Below are 13,831 nucleotides of genomic sequence, written 5' to 3'. Positions count from 1 at the left end.
TGCAGTGAATAATCAATGAAAATAATGAGTGGGGGTCAGGAGCAGGAGGCAGCAGCGCTGGATACAGGTAAATATAGAAAATCTTTTTATTTAAAAACCCGTGTTTTCTCCGGTCCGTGTCACACTGATGTCACATGGATCACATCAGTGTGCGGTCTGTGTGACACCCGTGCTGCCGCAGAAAAAATGGGCACGTCTCCGTGTGAAATAGTGGGGCCACACGTTCCGTGTGAGTACACAATAGGGTAATATGGGTGCGTGTGACATCCATGTTAAAAACGGATGTCACACGTACCTAAAAATCAGACGTCTGAAACCAGCCGTATAGAAATCTCTTGTCCACTGTGCATGTACAGCCCGGAGTGAAAACTGACATGCAGTGCGGCTTTCCAAGGCCGCAGCGTGTCAATTCTTTCCTGCGGAGTCGCAAGCGTTCTTTGTAGGGAAAACACAAGTGAGAGACCGTGCTTTCCTCCTCTATAGTGCTGTGGAACACATGATCAGTCTACAAAGGGTTATTAATAATAATCTTTATATAGCACTAACATATTCCGCTTTACATATATCAACAACACTGTCCCCGTGGGGGCTCACAATCTAAATTCCCTATCAGTATGTCTTTGGAGTGTGGGAGGAAACCCACGCAAACACAAGGAGAACAAACATCTTGCAGATGTTGTCGTTGATGAGATTTGAACCCAGAACCCCAGCGCTGCAAGGCTGCAGTGCTAACCACTGAGCCACCACAACACTGCAGTGCTAACCACTGAGCCACCACAACACTGCAGTGCTAACCACTGAGCCACCACAACACTGCAGTGCTAACCACTGAGCCACCACAAGACTGCAGTGCTAACCACTGAACCACCACAATGCAGTGCTAACCACTGAGCCACAACACTGCAGTGCTAACCATTGAGCCACCACAAGCCTGCAGTGCTAACCACTGAGCCACCGTGCAATAACTAATTTCATTATTAACCAGTGACGCAAAAAGGTTGGACTTGACGGACCCAGGTCTTTATTAATTCAATCTAAGTAATAACATCTGCTCTGCTGAGCTCACTGACAGTCTGCGCATGTTCATTTCTACGTCACCACAGAGGCGGAGCTTCCGCTCTATTGCATTCTATCATCTTCTTCCGCTGGCCCTAAAACAGTTGTCTACTCATTGCCTGTGTAATATTTCCCATTACTAAAGCTCAGGCATATACACTTGTATTTATAAATTCATTTATCGATGACATTTACTAGTATTTAGTAATGTTTAATAGTCGCATTTTTGAGCAATCACTAATTTCCGGTCAGGCAGTGAGGTGGACAGGCCTGGGGGAGATGATGTCCTGAGAGGCGGAGCCTGCGGTCTCTCTTTCCGCTGGACCCGCCATCTTGCAGGTAGCCGCATGAGAGCTCGGGCTCCCGGGATATGGAGGGAATTTTCCATTATAAGCCGGGGTTTGGGGATGGGATTGCCTGCTGTGTGTGAGGGGGAGGTGCGGGGAGCCGGCGGCGGAGGCTCCCGGGGGTACAGGGCGGCGGTGACTGCTCGCTGTGGTCTGGGGGGCTCAGGCCGGCCGGGAAGGGGTGGTCGGGTCACGCTGTTTCCTGGAGGATGTAGCAGAGCCCGGGAGGCTGGATCACGGCGCTCATACAAGTGGCCCAGCCGTTTATGATGGCGGAGGGGCCGCGGCTCTGCCGTCTGGTTGCTATAGGCAACTGCTCCACGTTTGCACCGTTGTTGGTGAATCTACTCTATAGACATTACTGAGCTTATTGTCCTTTAATGTCTCCAGCTTCTCCAGTGGATTGGTGTCGCCCTATATCCACATGGGGGAAACCCAGAGCTTTGTGGGAAGGATCCGGCCGGTCTCGGCTCTACCTATAGCAGGGGTCGGGAGCCTGTGGCTCTGAAGCCAGATGAGGGTCTTTTGATGGCTGCATCTGGCTCGCAGACACATCTTTTAATAAAAAAAATAATTACTGTATCTTCTGATTTGTAAGACATACTCCTTCCCCCCCCCCCCCCCCCCAAAACTGGGGTGAAAATGGGGCTGCGTCTTACAAACTGCATATGGCGTACCGTGGTTGCGCACTCTTTGATACTGCAGGCTCGTGGGATGTTGCAGCGAGCACCATTGATCTGCTAGCAGGCTGCTTTGGTTCTCCTGCAGTAGATGAAATAGTCTTAAATACCCGCGGAGGAGGCGCGTGCGCAGATAGGACTCCGGCCATTTTGTTTCAGTCCCATTGTCGATCTGCGCACGCGCTGCTGACATTTTCTTGCAATTGATTTCGTCAACTGCGGGAGATTCAAAGCAGATCAATGGCGCCTGCTGCTGTGGCACCCCACAAGCCCGCAGCAGTATCGCTGACCCTCTTGAACTGCGACACTCCCTCCTCCGCGCCTGCAGAATCGCCTACTCTGCCTCTTGGAACCTTTTGAGCTGCTCCACCACCGCCGCTCCCCCTGGTGAGTATGGCTTTCGCAGAAATACATTTTAAAATGTGGCGTCCATGGCTCTCTCAGCCAAAAAGGTTCCCAACCCCTGACCTCTTGGCTCTGGCCGGACCTTTAGATAATATATCTTCTCGGAAACTGCAGAGAGAACGTCCTAGCTGCAATTATACAACTGACTGGGCGGCTCAGTGGTTAGCACTGCAGTCTTGCAGCGCTGGGTTCCTGGGTTCGAATCCCACCAAGGACAACATCTGTAAGAAGTTTGTATGTTCTCCCCGTGTTTGCGTGGGTTTTCTCCGAGTTTTTTGTTTTCCTCCCACACTCCAAAGACATACAAATAGGGAATTTAGATTGTGAGCTCCAATGGGGACAGAATACCTGATTTATATAAAGCGCTGCGGAATATGTTAGCGCTATATAATTTTTTTTTTTTTATGCAACTGCATTGTTCATATTTCTGTGCCGTTGGTCCCCCCCTGGATCCCATCGGGGGTGGGGAGGGTGCAGCACAGTGCAGGAGTTTTGTTTTTATTTATTCTTCATTCAGCCTTATGGGTGGAAATGACCCTTTAATGTTGTCTGGACTGGCTGCTGACTGTAGGGAAGATACATCTCTGATGGCTTTATCGCACCCCTATTTTTGTTGCGGAGATCAGTTGTCACCAGCATTGACATCTAGTGGCGTACACTCCTGATCCATAGTTACACATTCACTGGCATCACGTTGTCACGTGTATGGGGAGAGCAGGAGCTGGTGGCTGATTGGCATTATGGCAAGTTGATATCAAATGTGTAAGGCCAGCCTAAAGGAGATCTGTCGTCAGGATTTTGCCACCTAATGAGAGCTGCATAATGTAGGGGCAGAGATCCTAATTCCAGCTAGTAATTCAGAGCTACTTGCAGCACTTTTGATAAATATCACCATTTACTTAGCAGAAGATCATTAGAGAAGTAACCCTGCTGCCATGTAGTCCTCAGTATTCATGAGCCCTGTATAACTTCCCATACCACTGATTGGCAGCTTTTTGCCTATATACAGTGTACACAGAGAACTGCCTGTCGGCGTTGTAGGTGGGATTATTGAGCTATACATTCTGCAGCAGAGAAGGGATGTTATCAAATTGACAGCAGCTCAGTAAGTGACACATCACTGGAATCTGAGTCTGTCTCTACATTATGCTGAGCTGGGATAGCAAAAACCTGGTGAAAGATTTCCGTTAAGCCATCAGGCAGTGTGCTGTGGAAACTGCAATGCTCAGCAAGCCCGTCCCGTGGGTGATGCGGATGGAGACCCTCAGCTTGCTGACTTGCTAGGTTATTACCTTGTAATGTGCTTTTCTACTTTCATTATCCATTTGGTCAGTGGTGGAATGTAGCAATGTTACATTATATCATATTATCTGGGAAAGCTTCCCATGTGCACTGTAAGCCAGGTGCTCAGACGCGGTGTATACAGTACTTAGGTGATGGCTGGCGGCCCCTATTCTCACTCAGTATGTGCTCTCAATAGGGAGAGGGGAGTAATCTGTCACCAGACCTCAGAACTAGTGATGAGGGAGCACTACCATGTTCAGGTGCTTGGTACTCATTAAGAGCGGTTGGATCCTCGGATGGGCACGACTCATGTGCTTGAGTATAATGGAAGTCAATGGGGGACTCAAGTATTTTTCCCTCAGATCTCCATGGTAGTGCCCTGTCATCATTAGTTGGAATCAGTGGTATATCTTGTCAGGAGATTCGGGCCTCCTTACACAGCTGGATGGACGGCTTTCATCTAATGTGTAGCAACCTTAAAGGAGCACAGAGATTTACTTGTTTTTCTCCATTTTCCCTGTGCTAGCCATCACTGTATGTAATTAGTGTTAGTAACCTCACTGGCTGCCATCTTCTCTGGTATCAGCCCCTCTCCAGAGACACGTCATTGCCTCTAACCAGCCGGATCGCGGTGTGGAGCAGCGACCACAATCTCATTGTAAGGTTAGTGGACTCATAATGAGAACATTCAAAAAAGTGGCCTCTTCTCCGCACAGCAACCTCTGTGATTTGGCAGGTCACAAGTGTGGTGACGACGTGCCGGAGCAAGGCCGATACCGGTGAGTATGTTCCTACACTAATCGTGCACATTGAAAATAAAATTCTGTGCAGTGCTCCTTTTAAGCAGCAGGGGTCCCTTTTGGGTAAGTAGGAGCAGGTTGCACCTCAGTAGTTGTGTGGAAGGGAATGAGATCTTTGCTGCGTGACTGTAGGAACTTTTTCTGAGAGCTGATAATGTGGAGGTTGCATCTGATCGTACATTTTACCTATTATTACGTGCTGTCTTCGGTGGTCTTTTGCTGATGTGGGGGTTTCAAGCTGGAGACCCTTGATGAATAAGGCATATAGAAAGGGTTGCCATTTTAATTGTTGCCACTACTTAGTGTTTTGTGCTCGTGTTATATCTGTAATCACAGTTGGGCTTTATATTGGGTACCTCGGAGCACACTTTGTATGATCCCTGCACACTACTATGTATCTGTACACTGATTTCATGTACAAAATCTTAACTAGTTTTTTTTTCTCACAGTAAGTTGCAAAAATGACCAACACAAGAGGCAAAAGGCGTGGAACCCGTTATATGTTCTCCAGACCCTTCCGCAAACATGGTAAGATACCGGCTCACGTCTTGTAGACTATTTGCTAAATGACTGATGACTGAGTTCAGGCCTACATCGTGTGATATCCGTATTCTGCACACGATGAATACCCCCGGGGACGGCCGGGCTCAGTGATTCCTGGTGCGGTATTGTAATAAAATCTCCTGGACTAAATCTTGATCAAAAATCTCCATAAAATCCGCGTTGTCTGTTTTTTGACAAGTGAATGTATAAATGACACGTTTGTGCAGACTGTGGAATTTCCTTTTCCCTGGAAAGCATTACCTAGTATGAAGTGGCTGATACATGTAGATGTGTACAGTCTCTAAAACTCATGCTAATGTATATGTAAAAAAAATATAGAAGAGCACTAACTTTACAATAGACTGCACCAGGAAACGCCAGAATCCGGCCATCAAGGGCCACTTTTCTTTTGCGTGTCATTGAGGTCTCTGCAACAACCTCATTTTTATAAAAATAAAAAAGGGGGTTACACATCAGAGGGGCCATCCCTGCAAAATCGTCCATTTCTCCAGCTAACAAATGTCAATATGGACTCCTCATTTTCCGTAAAGGTATAATAGTATTTGGGAGTGAGGTTGTATTTTTCCATTGCAGTTTGGGCTGCATTCACACTTCTGTTGTACACACACTATTTTTTTTTTTTTTTTTTTTTTTTTTAATCGTGGAAGGAGCTAGTCTCTTGAACCAAAGACACATTTTAATGGAAGAAAAAAAAATTGTCTACCAGCTTAACTTTTTTGAAACTGATGAGAACACAGATGACACTAGAAAAATAGTCAGTTTTCATAGATTTAAAAACGGAAAATGGCGTGTATCGCCTGATGGAGATTTTCTCCCGCCCTGTCTCTTCCTTATTCGTGCTCTGTGATGACCGTTCTCCAAACTATTTACTTTGTAAGTAAATGTGAGTCGATCCATTTCACCGGTTCTGAGAGCACAGGCGAACATTTCATTGCGAAAGATGGTGGCTGCCGCTGAGGCTAATATCCAGTCATGTATGATAAAGTCCTCATGATAAGAACGTGGTTCACGTTTCTCCTCATTCCTTTTAGGAGTGGTCCCTCTGTCAACGTACATGCGCATCTACAAGAAGGGAGATATTGTGGACATAAAGGTAAGCGCCAGCTTTGGTACAGCTCTGAAATGTGTGAATGGTCGCCAATCTGATTGTTTTTTTTTTTTTTTTTTTTATGTATGTATATATATGTGTGTGTGTGTGTGTGTGTATGTATGTATGTATGTGTATATATATATATATATATATATATATATATATATATATATATATATATATATATATATATATATATATATATATATATATATATATATATATATATATATGTGTATGTATGTGTGTGTGTGTATATATGTGTGTGTATATATGTGTGTGTATATGTGTGTGTGTATATATGTATGTGTGTGTGTATATATGTATGTGTGTGTGTATATATGTATGTGTGTGTGTATATATGTATGTGTGTGTGTATATATGTGTGTGTGTGTGTATATATGTGTGTGTGTGTGTGTGTATATATGTGTGTGTGTGTGTGTGTATATATGTGTGTGTGTGTGTGTGTGTATATATGTGTGTGTGTGTGTGTGTGTATATATGTGTGTGTGTGTGTGTGTGTATATATGTGTGTGTGTGTGTGTGTGTATATATGTGTGTGTGTGTATGTGTGTATATATGTATATGTGTGTGTGTGTGTATGTGTGCGTATGTGTATATATTTATTATTATTATTATTATTATTATTATTATTATTATTATTATTATTTATTATTTATAGAGCACCATTGATTCCATGGTGCTGTACATGAGGGGGGTTGCATACAGAATACATATACACGTTACAATAGACAGACTATCACAGAGGGAAGAGGGCCCTGCCCTTGCGGGCTTACATCCTAAAGGATTTTGGGGAGGAGACAGTAGGTGGGGTGTAGGTTGGGCGGCAGCTCCGCACGGTGGTGGGGCGGCAGCTCCGCACGGTGGTGGGGCAGTGAGGTCATTGTAGATTGTGTATATATATCTCATTTTATTCTTTTATTGTACTGTGTATCCCATGGGTTGAGGTCAAGATGTGCTTTTGTCAAATTTTAAATTAAATGTATCACCAGATATGATGATAAAAATGGCGTACATTAAATAGCTCTTAGAGGCCGGTGTACTCACTTTGATACCAGATGTCAGAATGTCTGTCAAGAATGCTTATTTTAGTAGCAAGGAGGGAAGCATTATACAGCCTTTCTGACAAAGCACCTAAAGTCTGTAGACTTTCATTAATGTATGCCAGTTGTATCGTGCAATCACAAAGATATACTGTTATCTAATGATGGCTGGTTTCTGACCTTGGACCCCCAGTAATCTGCATAGGGGCTTTTCCAAAATTCTTACAGCAGTACGGCTCCATGCAAGTCCATGTGGTCGTCCGCACTTTCATACCAAGCCACATGGTTTCTATATGAAAAAATTGAAGGGGATGTAGATTACAAAACACTTAACTCCCTTTATTCTCATGATCACTGGAGGCTGTCTGTGACTAATCCTATGCCATTGCTAACATAGGAGCACCCCTTTACTTTATCTATGGGGGAGTAGATCCTGCCATTCTAATGTCTCACTGTGAGATGATCAGCGATCTTTTCATTTCTACTCCTGATCTTCTCCTGGCCTTTGTATTTAGGACAGGTAATACTCGTGCTCTGTGATGACCGTTCTCCAAACTATTTACTTTCTAAGTAAACGTGAGTCAATCATTTCACCGGTTCTGAGAGCACAATCCACTTTTCTATGTGAAATCACATATGTGTTGGCCGCTCAGGCTGATTCTCTAATTAGACTTTCGGCCTCTGCATGTGAGGTCTCACAAGCTCAAGGCAGAGATCTTGAAAATAAGTGGGGCTCAAAGTAGGTTGGAAAACTTAGTAACTTCTATTTGTAGAGTGAGCAATTATGCAGTTTTCAAATGTAGTAATAAAATAAAAGGTTCTTTAAGATTAGTGGTGGTGTCTAAAAATTAAGCAATAAAACTGGCTGCAGGAATTGTAAAATGTTACATGTTTACTCCTCTACCAGTCCAGCACTGATGCTCCAGTGACCACCGCACTTCTTGGTTTACCCGGTGTGTCATGGTTAGTGATGAGCAGGCACTACCATGCTCTGGTGCTGGTAACTAGTGATGAGCAGGCACTACCATGCTCGGGTGCTGGTAACTAGTGATGAGCGGGCACTTCCATGCTCGGTGCTCTGTACTTGTATCGAGCAGTCGGACCCCTGGACGGGCTCGATTTGTGTACTGAGTAAAATGGAAGTAAATGAGGGACTCAAGCATTTTTCTGGAAGATTTCCCAGAAAAATGCTTGAGTCCCCCATTGACTTGTATTCTGCTCGGGTACTCAAGTCGTGCCCATCCGAAGTACCTGCGCCATAGTACTGCTCGCTCATCAGTCATGGATGTACGTCATGAGGCCACTACAAATATAAATCTCAGTGCAGGAATGCTACGGCATGACCTGAGCAGTAATCCGTTCTAAAAGCCTCACATACAAATGGGGGTCCTGCGTTTACAGCAGACATCACGGGAATGTGTAAAGTTGTAGTAATTAAACCCTTCTGCACTTGTCTTTGCAGGGTATGGGCACCATACAAAAAGGCATGCCACATAAATGTTACCATGGCAAGACCGGCCGTATCTACAATGTGACCCAGCACGCTGTGGGTATAATTGTGAACAAGCAAATCAAGTAAGTGCAGGTTATGTAACGAGCGGTCACAGCCCTCTCACTTTACCAGTTGGATTTGTATGTATCTGGATTGGTCATTCATCAGGGCTACATGAAACCTCCTCCTAAAACCCAAGCAAAATCGTCATATATCTTGCTTGTGTCCTGTCAGTGGAGACAGTTATGTGCGAGGCACCAGTGATATTGTGTAGATGCTGGTATTGTGGGCTGCAGTTACTAGGAGGGCACCCTGTGGACAGTGGAGATACTGTGCCTGTAACATGCCCGCAGTGTTGTGGAGAGATCTGGTGAACTACTAGATTTATGGTGCTTAGGATTGGGCTTTGTAATAAGGTTCCCTTCTTCGCACCCTTTTGACACACAACACTGGTAAACTGATCTGTTCCTTCACATTATCGAGACTATTGGCTGGACAAAACAAAATTCATCATCTATCCCCACCTCACTCAACCCCCCCCACACCCCAATGGACCAATCTATCATAGTCAATGGCTGCTCACTCTCCCCAGTCCCACTAGCTCGCTGCCTCTGGGTAACCCTGTACTCTACTCTCTTTTAAGCCACATACAAGCCCTTTCTACCTCCTGTCAACTCGAGATTCTGAAAAAAAAAACCCCACTAGTGCATGCCTTCATCCATCATCGCCCACCTTGACTACTGCAACCTCCTGCTCTGTGGCCTCCCTTCTAACAGTATTTCACCCCTTCAAGCTATCCTAAACTCTGCTGCCCATTTAATCTGCCTGTCCCCCCGCTACTCCCCGGCCTCCTGCTGTTAATCGCTTCACTGGCTTCTCATCGCCCAAACACTCCAGGTCAAAACCCTAACCATGACATGTAAAGTCATCCATAATCTGTCTTCTCCAAGCATCTGAGACCTTGTCTGCCAGTACTTACCTGCATGCAACCTCCAGTCCTCACAAGATCGCCTTCACTCTTATCTCCTTTTCACTCAATCGCATAAAAGATTTCTCCCGTGCATCTCCCATACTTGGAGTCTCTACCCCAACATATCAGACTCTCTCCTACTGTGGAAACCTTCAGAAGGAATCAAAGACTCACCTCTTCCAACAAGCCTATATAACCTGTAGTAACCCTCAGTCTGCCCTCACCTACCCATCCCCTGTAGACTGAGCTCTCGCAGGCAGGGTCCTCGCTTCTCTACCAGTCTGTGACTTTTGTTTGATTATTCTACTTGTTTTTATGTGTTCCCTACCCTTTTCACATGCAAAGCTCCTTGTGGCACTATAATAATAATTTCTCAGGGCCTGGTCCAGTTGCCACATTAGTAATCAACCCACCAGACGGGAGTCCCAAGACCTGCCTTTCTGAAGATGTCAACAGTTCTTTAGATATCATGCTAGGTGGGCTATCTGTGCAGCATGACGTTGCACCATGATGGCTAATCAACAGAGCTGGTAAAAGGTTTGCTGTGCTCACATCCAAAGGCCATAATTGCTGACATGGCAAATGGACCAGGTCCAGCCCATTCATTCACCACAACTCTACTCTCAACTCCTAGTGCCGATCTAGAGTAAAACTGAAACGTTTGATCTTTGGCCACACATCGATCACTGTGATCAGCCCTGAAGCAGGACAAGTTGAAGGCACTACAAATGTGTAGATTGGCACAAAATTGATTCTAGGAGCACTTGTGAAAGCATCCGAAGTGCGGCTTATGGTCCAGTATACACTATAGATCAGGGGTGGGGAACTTCCGGCCTGCGGGCTGTATGCAGCCCGCAATGACTTTTTCTGCGGTCCCCGGGCTGATTCCCGGGGACCACAGTCCTGGGGCGGCAGCTACATCTTGCTAGCTGCAGGCCCTTTAAGACCCTATTCAATACTAAATCCTGCGATTTACGCTGGCACTGGCTACGTGAGGACGTACGGGCGGGAGGTGCGCTACAATCCCAACAGAAGAGGAGCAACTGCCCCATCATCCCCCAGGTCCTACTGTGCCCTGCGGCAGGGCTGTCTGTGCCCCCCAGCCTCCCCCAGGGCTGTCTGTGCCCCCCAGCCTCCCCCAGGGCTGTCTGTGCCCCCCAGCCTCCCCCAGGGCTGTCTGTGCCCCCCAGCCTCCCCCAGGGCTGTCTGTGCCCCCCAGCCTCCCCCAGGGCTGTCTGTGCCCCCCAGCCTCCCCCAGGGCGTATATACAGCAGTCCCAGCCAACTCAAACGTGAAAAAGCAGATCATCAGTATCACCTAATACAGCTGCATCAAAGAGTAGACTCTTCAGCCGCCACAGTGAGTTAATTGTTTGACCAAAAATAGTAGGGTCATTTTCAAGTTGATGATTTTGTGCGGCCCCCGAAGGTTGGTAGAAATTTTCAAATGGCCCCCGGCAGAAAGTTTCCCCACCCCTGCTGTAGATGGATGCTGACGATTTGTTTACATTGTATGGTGGTACTGACTATGGCAGGGGCGCTGATAAATGGGATGTCCTCATTCAGCGAGTGTATCCCTATCTACAAAGTATTGGTCCAGGTTAGGAGATGGGTAGGGTGACTTTGTTTCGTTCATTTTAATTTCTGAAGCCTGTTACAGTAATGCGCCATTTTTTTTTCTTAAAGGGGTAAGATCCTTGCCAAAAGAATCAACGTCCGCGTGGAGCACATTCGTCACTCCAAGAGCAGAGACAGCTTTCTGCAGCGCGTGAAGGAGAACGAGAGGAAGAAAAAGGAAGCCAAGGAGACCGGCGTGTGGGTGGAACTGAAGCGTCAGGTACGTATCCGCTCGTCCTCAGTGACTGGACTTTTTTTCTCGCCCACTGATGATCTTTCTCCAAACTATTTGCTTCAGTAGTAAATATGAGTCAATGATTTCACCGGTTCTGAGGGCATTCACGCACTCACTGGTGGCCGCGACTTTAATTTTCAGAATGTTTAATATTAATAATGTGTATCTTTTTTCTCTTTACAGCCAGCCCAACCAAGAGAAGCTCACTTCGTCCGCACTTATGGAAAGGAACCGGAGCTCCTTGAGCCAATTCCCTATGAGTTTATGGCATAATGTGTCACAATTAAACATACTTCTTTTTGGAAGCCAAAGCGTGTCTGATCCTTTGTTGCATAGTGAACGCCGCCATTGTATATGGATATGAGATGTCACTAATGGCCAGAATAAAGCTGCTAAGGGGGTTGTTTGGCGTAATCAGCTTTAGCTTCTCTGGACTGTACTTACAGGCCACTATAGGTGGATGATGGACCAAAGAACGTAATCTCCGTCCATCTCCACTACAGATTATGACCAAGACATGTGGACTGGTTTTAAAGCTGCCTGCTGTCGTCTAGCTTTGTTCCAGGTAACAGTGAATCTCCAGTGAGAACGGCTGAAGTGTTTGACATCAGCGATCTTAATTCATAAGATTAGTGGGGATCTGAGACGTCTACAAGGTGGCACTACATCATAAGGCCACAGCTAGTTAAAGGGGTTGTCTTATACTTTTATATTGATGACCTAGCCTTATGGAACACCCAGCACCCCTACTGAAGAGCTGTCTATAGAGGAGCACAACTTGGTTTCATGTTCGGCGGCCGCTTCTGGGTTTTGTTGTTTAGGATCTATTTAGTTCAATAGGACACAGGCTGCAGTGCTATGCACTGAGCATTATATGGAGTTCTGCTGCACATGGTTTACATGAGTCTTCTGCCAGTGGTGGTAATTGTGGGGGGTGACATTATAAAGGTACTAGACCACCCTGTTATGATATTGATGCAGCTTCACCTCCAGAAGACAGAACCAGAATGAAGGGTTTCCTGTTTCAGCCATGAAACGCTGCTATGGAAATGATCATTTAAAGGGAACCAATCAGGATTTTCGTATATGAGCTAAAGCCAGTGCTATACTATAGTGTTACTATTGATCTTTTTCGTCACTAAGATGACGTCGGAGATGGCGCCTGCGCATAACTCTTATCTCCAGCGCCATCTTTCTGAAGATCCTGGAGTCCTGGGGCGGCCCTCTGTCCTCTTCTGCAGCTAATCGCATCCTCCTATCAGCTGTTCTCCATTTCTGTTATGACCGCACGCGCTCCTGTGGTCACAACGAGAGCTGGAGAAGCGAGGGTTCATGCGCCACCCTCTCAGCTGCAAGACTAAAATAACTGGGTAACACGATCTTCACAAAGATGGCGCTGGAGATAAGCGTTATGCGCAGGCGCCAACTCTGACGCCATCTTAGTGACAAAGATAAATAGCAACACTATATAGTATAGCACTGGCTTTAGCTTGTATACGAAAATCCTGATGATTGGTTCCCTTTAACCCCTTCACGACCATGGACGGAAAGATCCGTCCTTGTGCCCTGGGCCTTAACGACCAAGGACGGATCTTTCCGTCATGGCGGAATCGTGGCACCGGAGCCTCCGGTGACTGCAATATGTTAACAAAAACCGCAGATTCGGGGAGGAGGGGACCTGTTCCTGACCTTAGGAGGGGTGGTGCCTCCTCCCCGGACCTACGGAGGCTGTGATTGGCTGGCGAACGCAGCTCAACCAATCACAGCCACTGTAATGTTCCAGCCATTTAAAATGACTGAAACATTGAAATCCAGCCCTGGCCAGTGCAGCTGTAGCACTGGCCATTGGCTGGAGCTGGGTGACCTCACTGGATCACCCTCCCCCAGCTCCAATGCTCTGATTGGAGAGATCGGCCTTGTGACCGATTTCTCCAATCACAGTGGACCTGTTGCCGGTGACCGCCCCCATCAGCTTCATTTGTCCCTGCAGCACGCTGAGCACAGTGAGTGTACACAGTGCAATGGCAGGGCGACAAGCTCCGGTCCCATGCTGTTATGAGACCGGAGCATGGGACCCGGAAGTTGCCGCGCTGCCATTGCACTGTACGAAAAGCGTCCCGATCCGCCGCCGCTGCCCTTCGCGATCTGCCACCTGTCTCCCCGATCTCCTGCCCGCACCCTCACCCCCACACCTCCCGATCCGCTGCCGCCGCCCTCCATCTGCCACA

General features: G+C 46.6%; 1 protein-coding gene across 2 annotated transcripts; it reads left to right on the top strand.

The window, feature by feature from the left end:
• Nucleotides 1–1,361: 1,361 nt before the first annotated feature.
• Nucleotides 1,362–11,914, top strand: RPL21 (ribosomal protein L21). Of its 2 annotated transcripts, XM_075337371.1 has the most exons (6): nucleotides 1,362–1,395; nucleotides 5,022–5,100; nucleotides 6,168–6,229; nucleotides 8,753–8,865; nucleotides 11,438–11,588; nucleotides 11,787–11,914. In XM_075337371.1, exons 2-6 carry the CDS (start codon nucleotides 5,034–5,036, stop codon nucleotides 11,874–11,876), a joined length of 483 nt encoding a protein of 160 aa, XP_075193486.1. In that variant the 5' UTR covers nucleotides 1,362–1,395; nucleotides 5,022–5,033; the 3' UTR covers nucleotides 11,877–11,914. The 2 variants fall into 2 exon arrangements, with proteins under 2 accessions (XP_075193486.1, XP_075193485.1); XM_075337370.1 differs by lacking the exon at nucleotides 1,362–1,395 and having other exon boundaries at nucleotides 4,995–5,100.
• The last annotated feature ends 1,917 nt before the right edge of the window (nucleotides 11,915–13,831 follow it).

The sequence above is a fragment of the Anomaloglossus baeobatrachus genome, chromosome 2 (genome assembly GCF_048569485.1).
Source record: "Anomaloglossus baeobatrachus isolate aAnoBae1 chromosome 2, aAnoBae1.hap1, whole genome shotgun sequence".
NCBI classification, from domain to species: domain Eukaryota; kingdom Metazoa; phylum Chordata; class Amphibia; order Anura; family Aromobatidae; genus Anomaloglossus; species Anomaloglossus baeobatrachus.
This window is presented reverse-complemented; position numbering and strand designations above follow the sequence as displayed.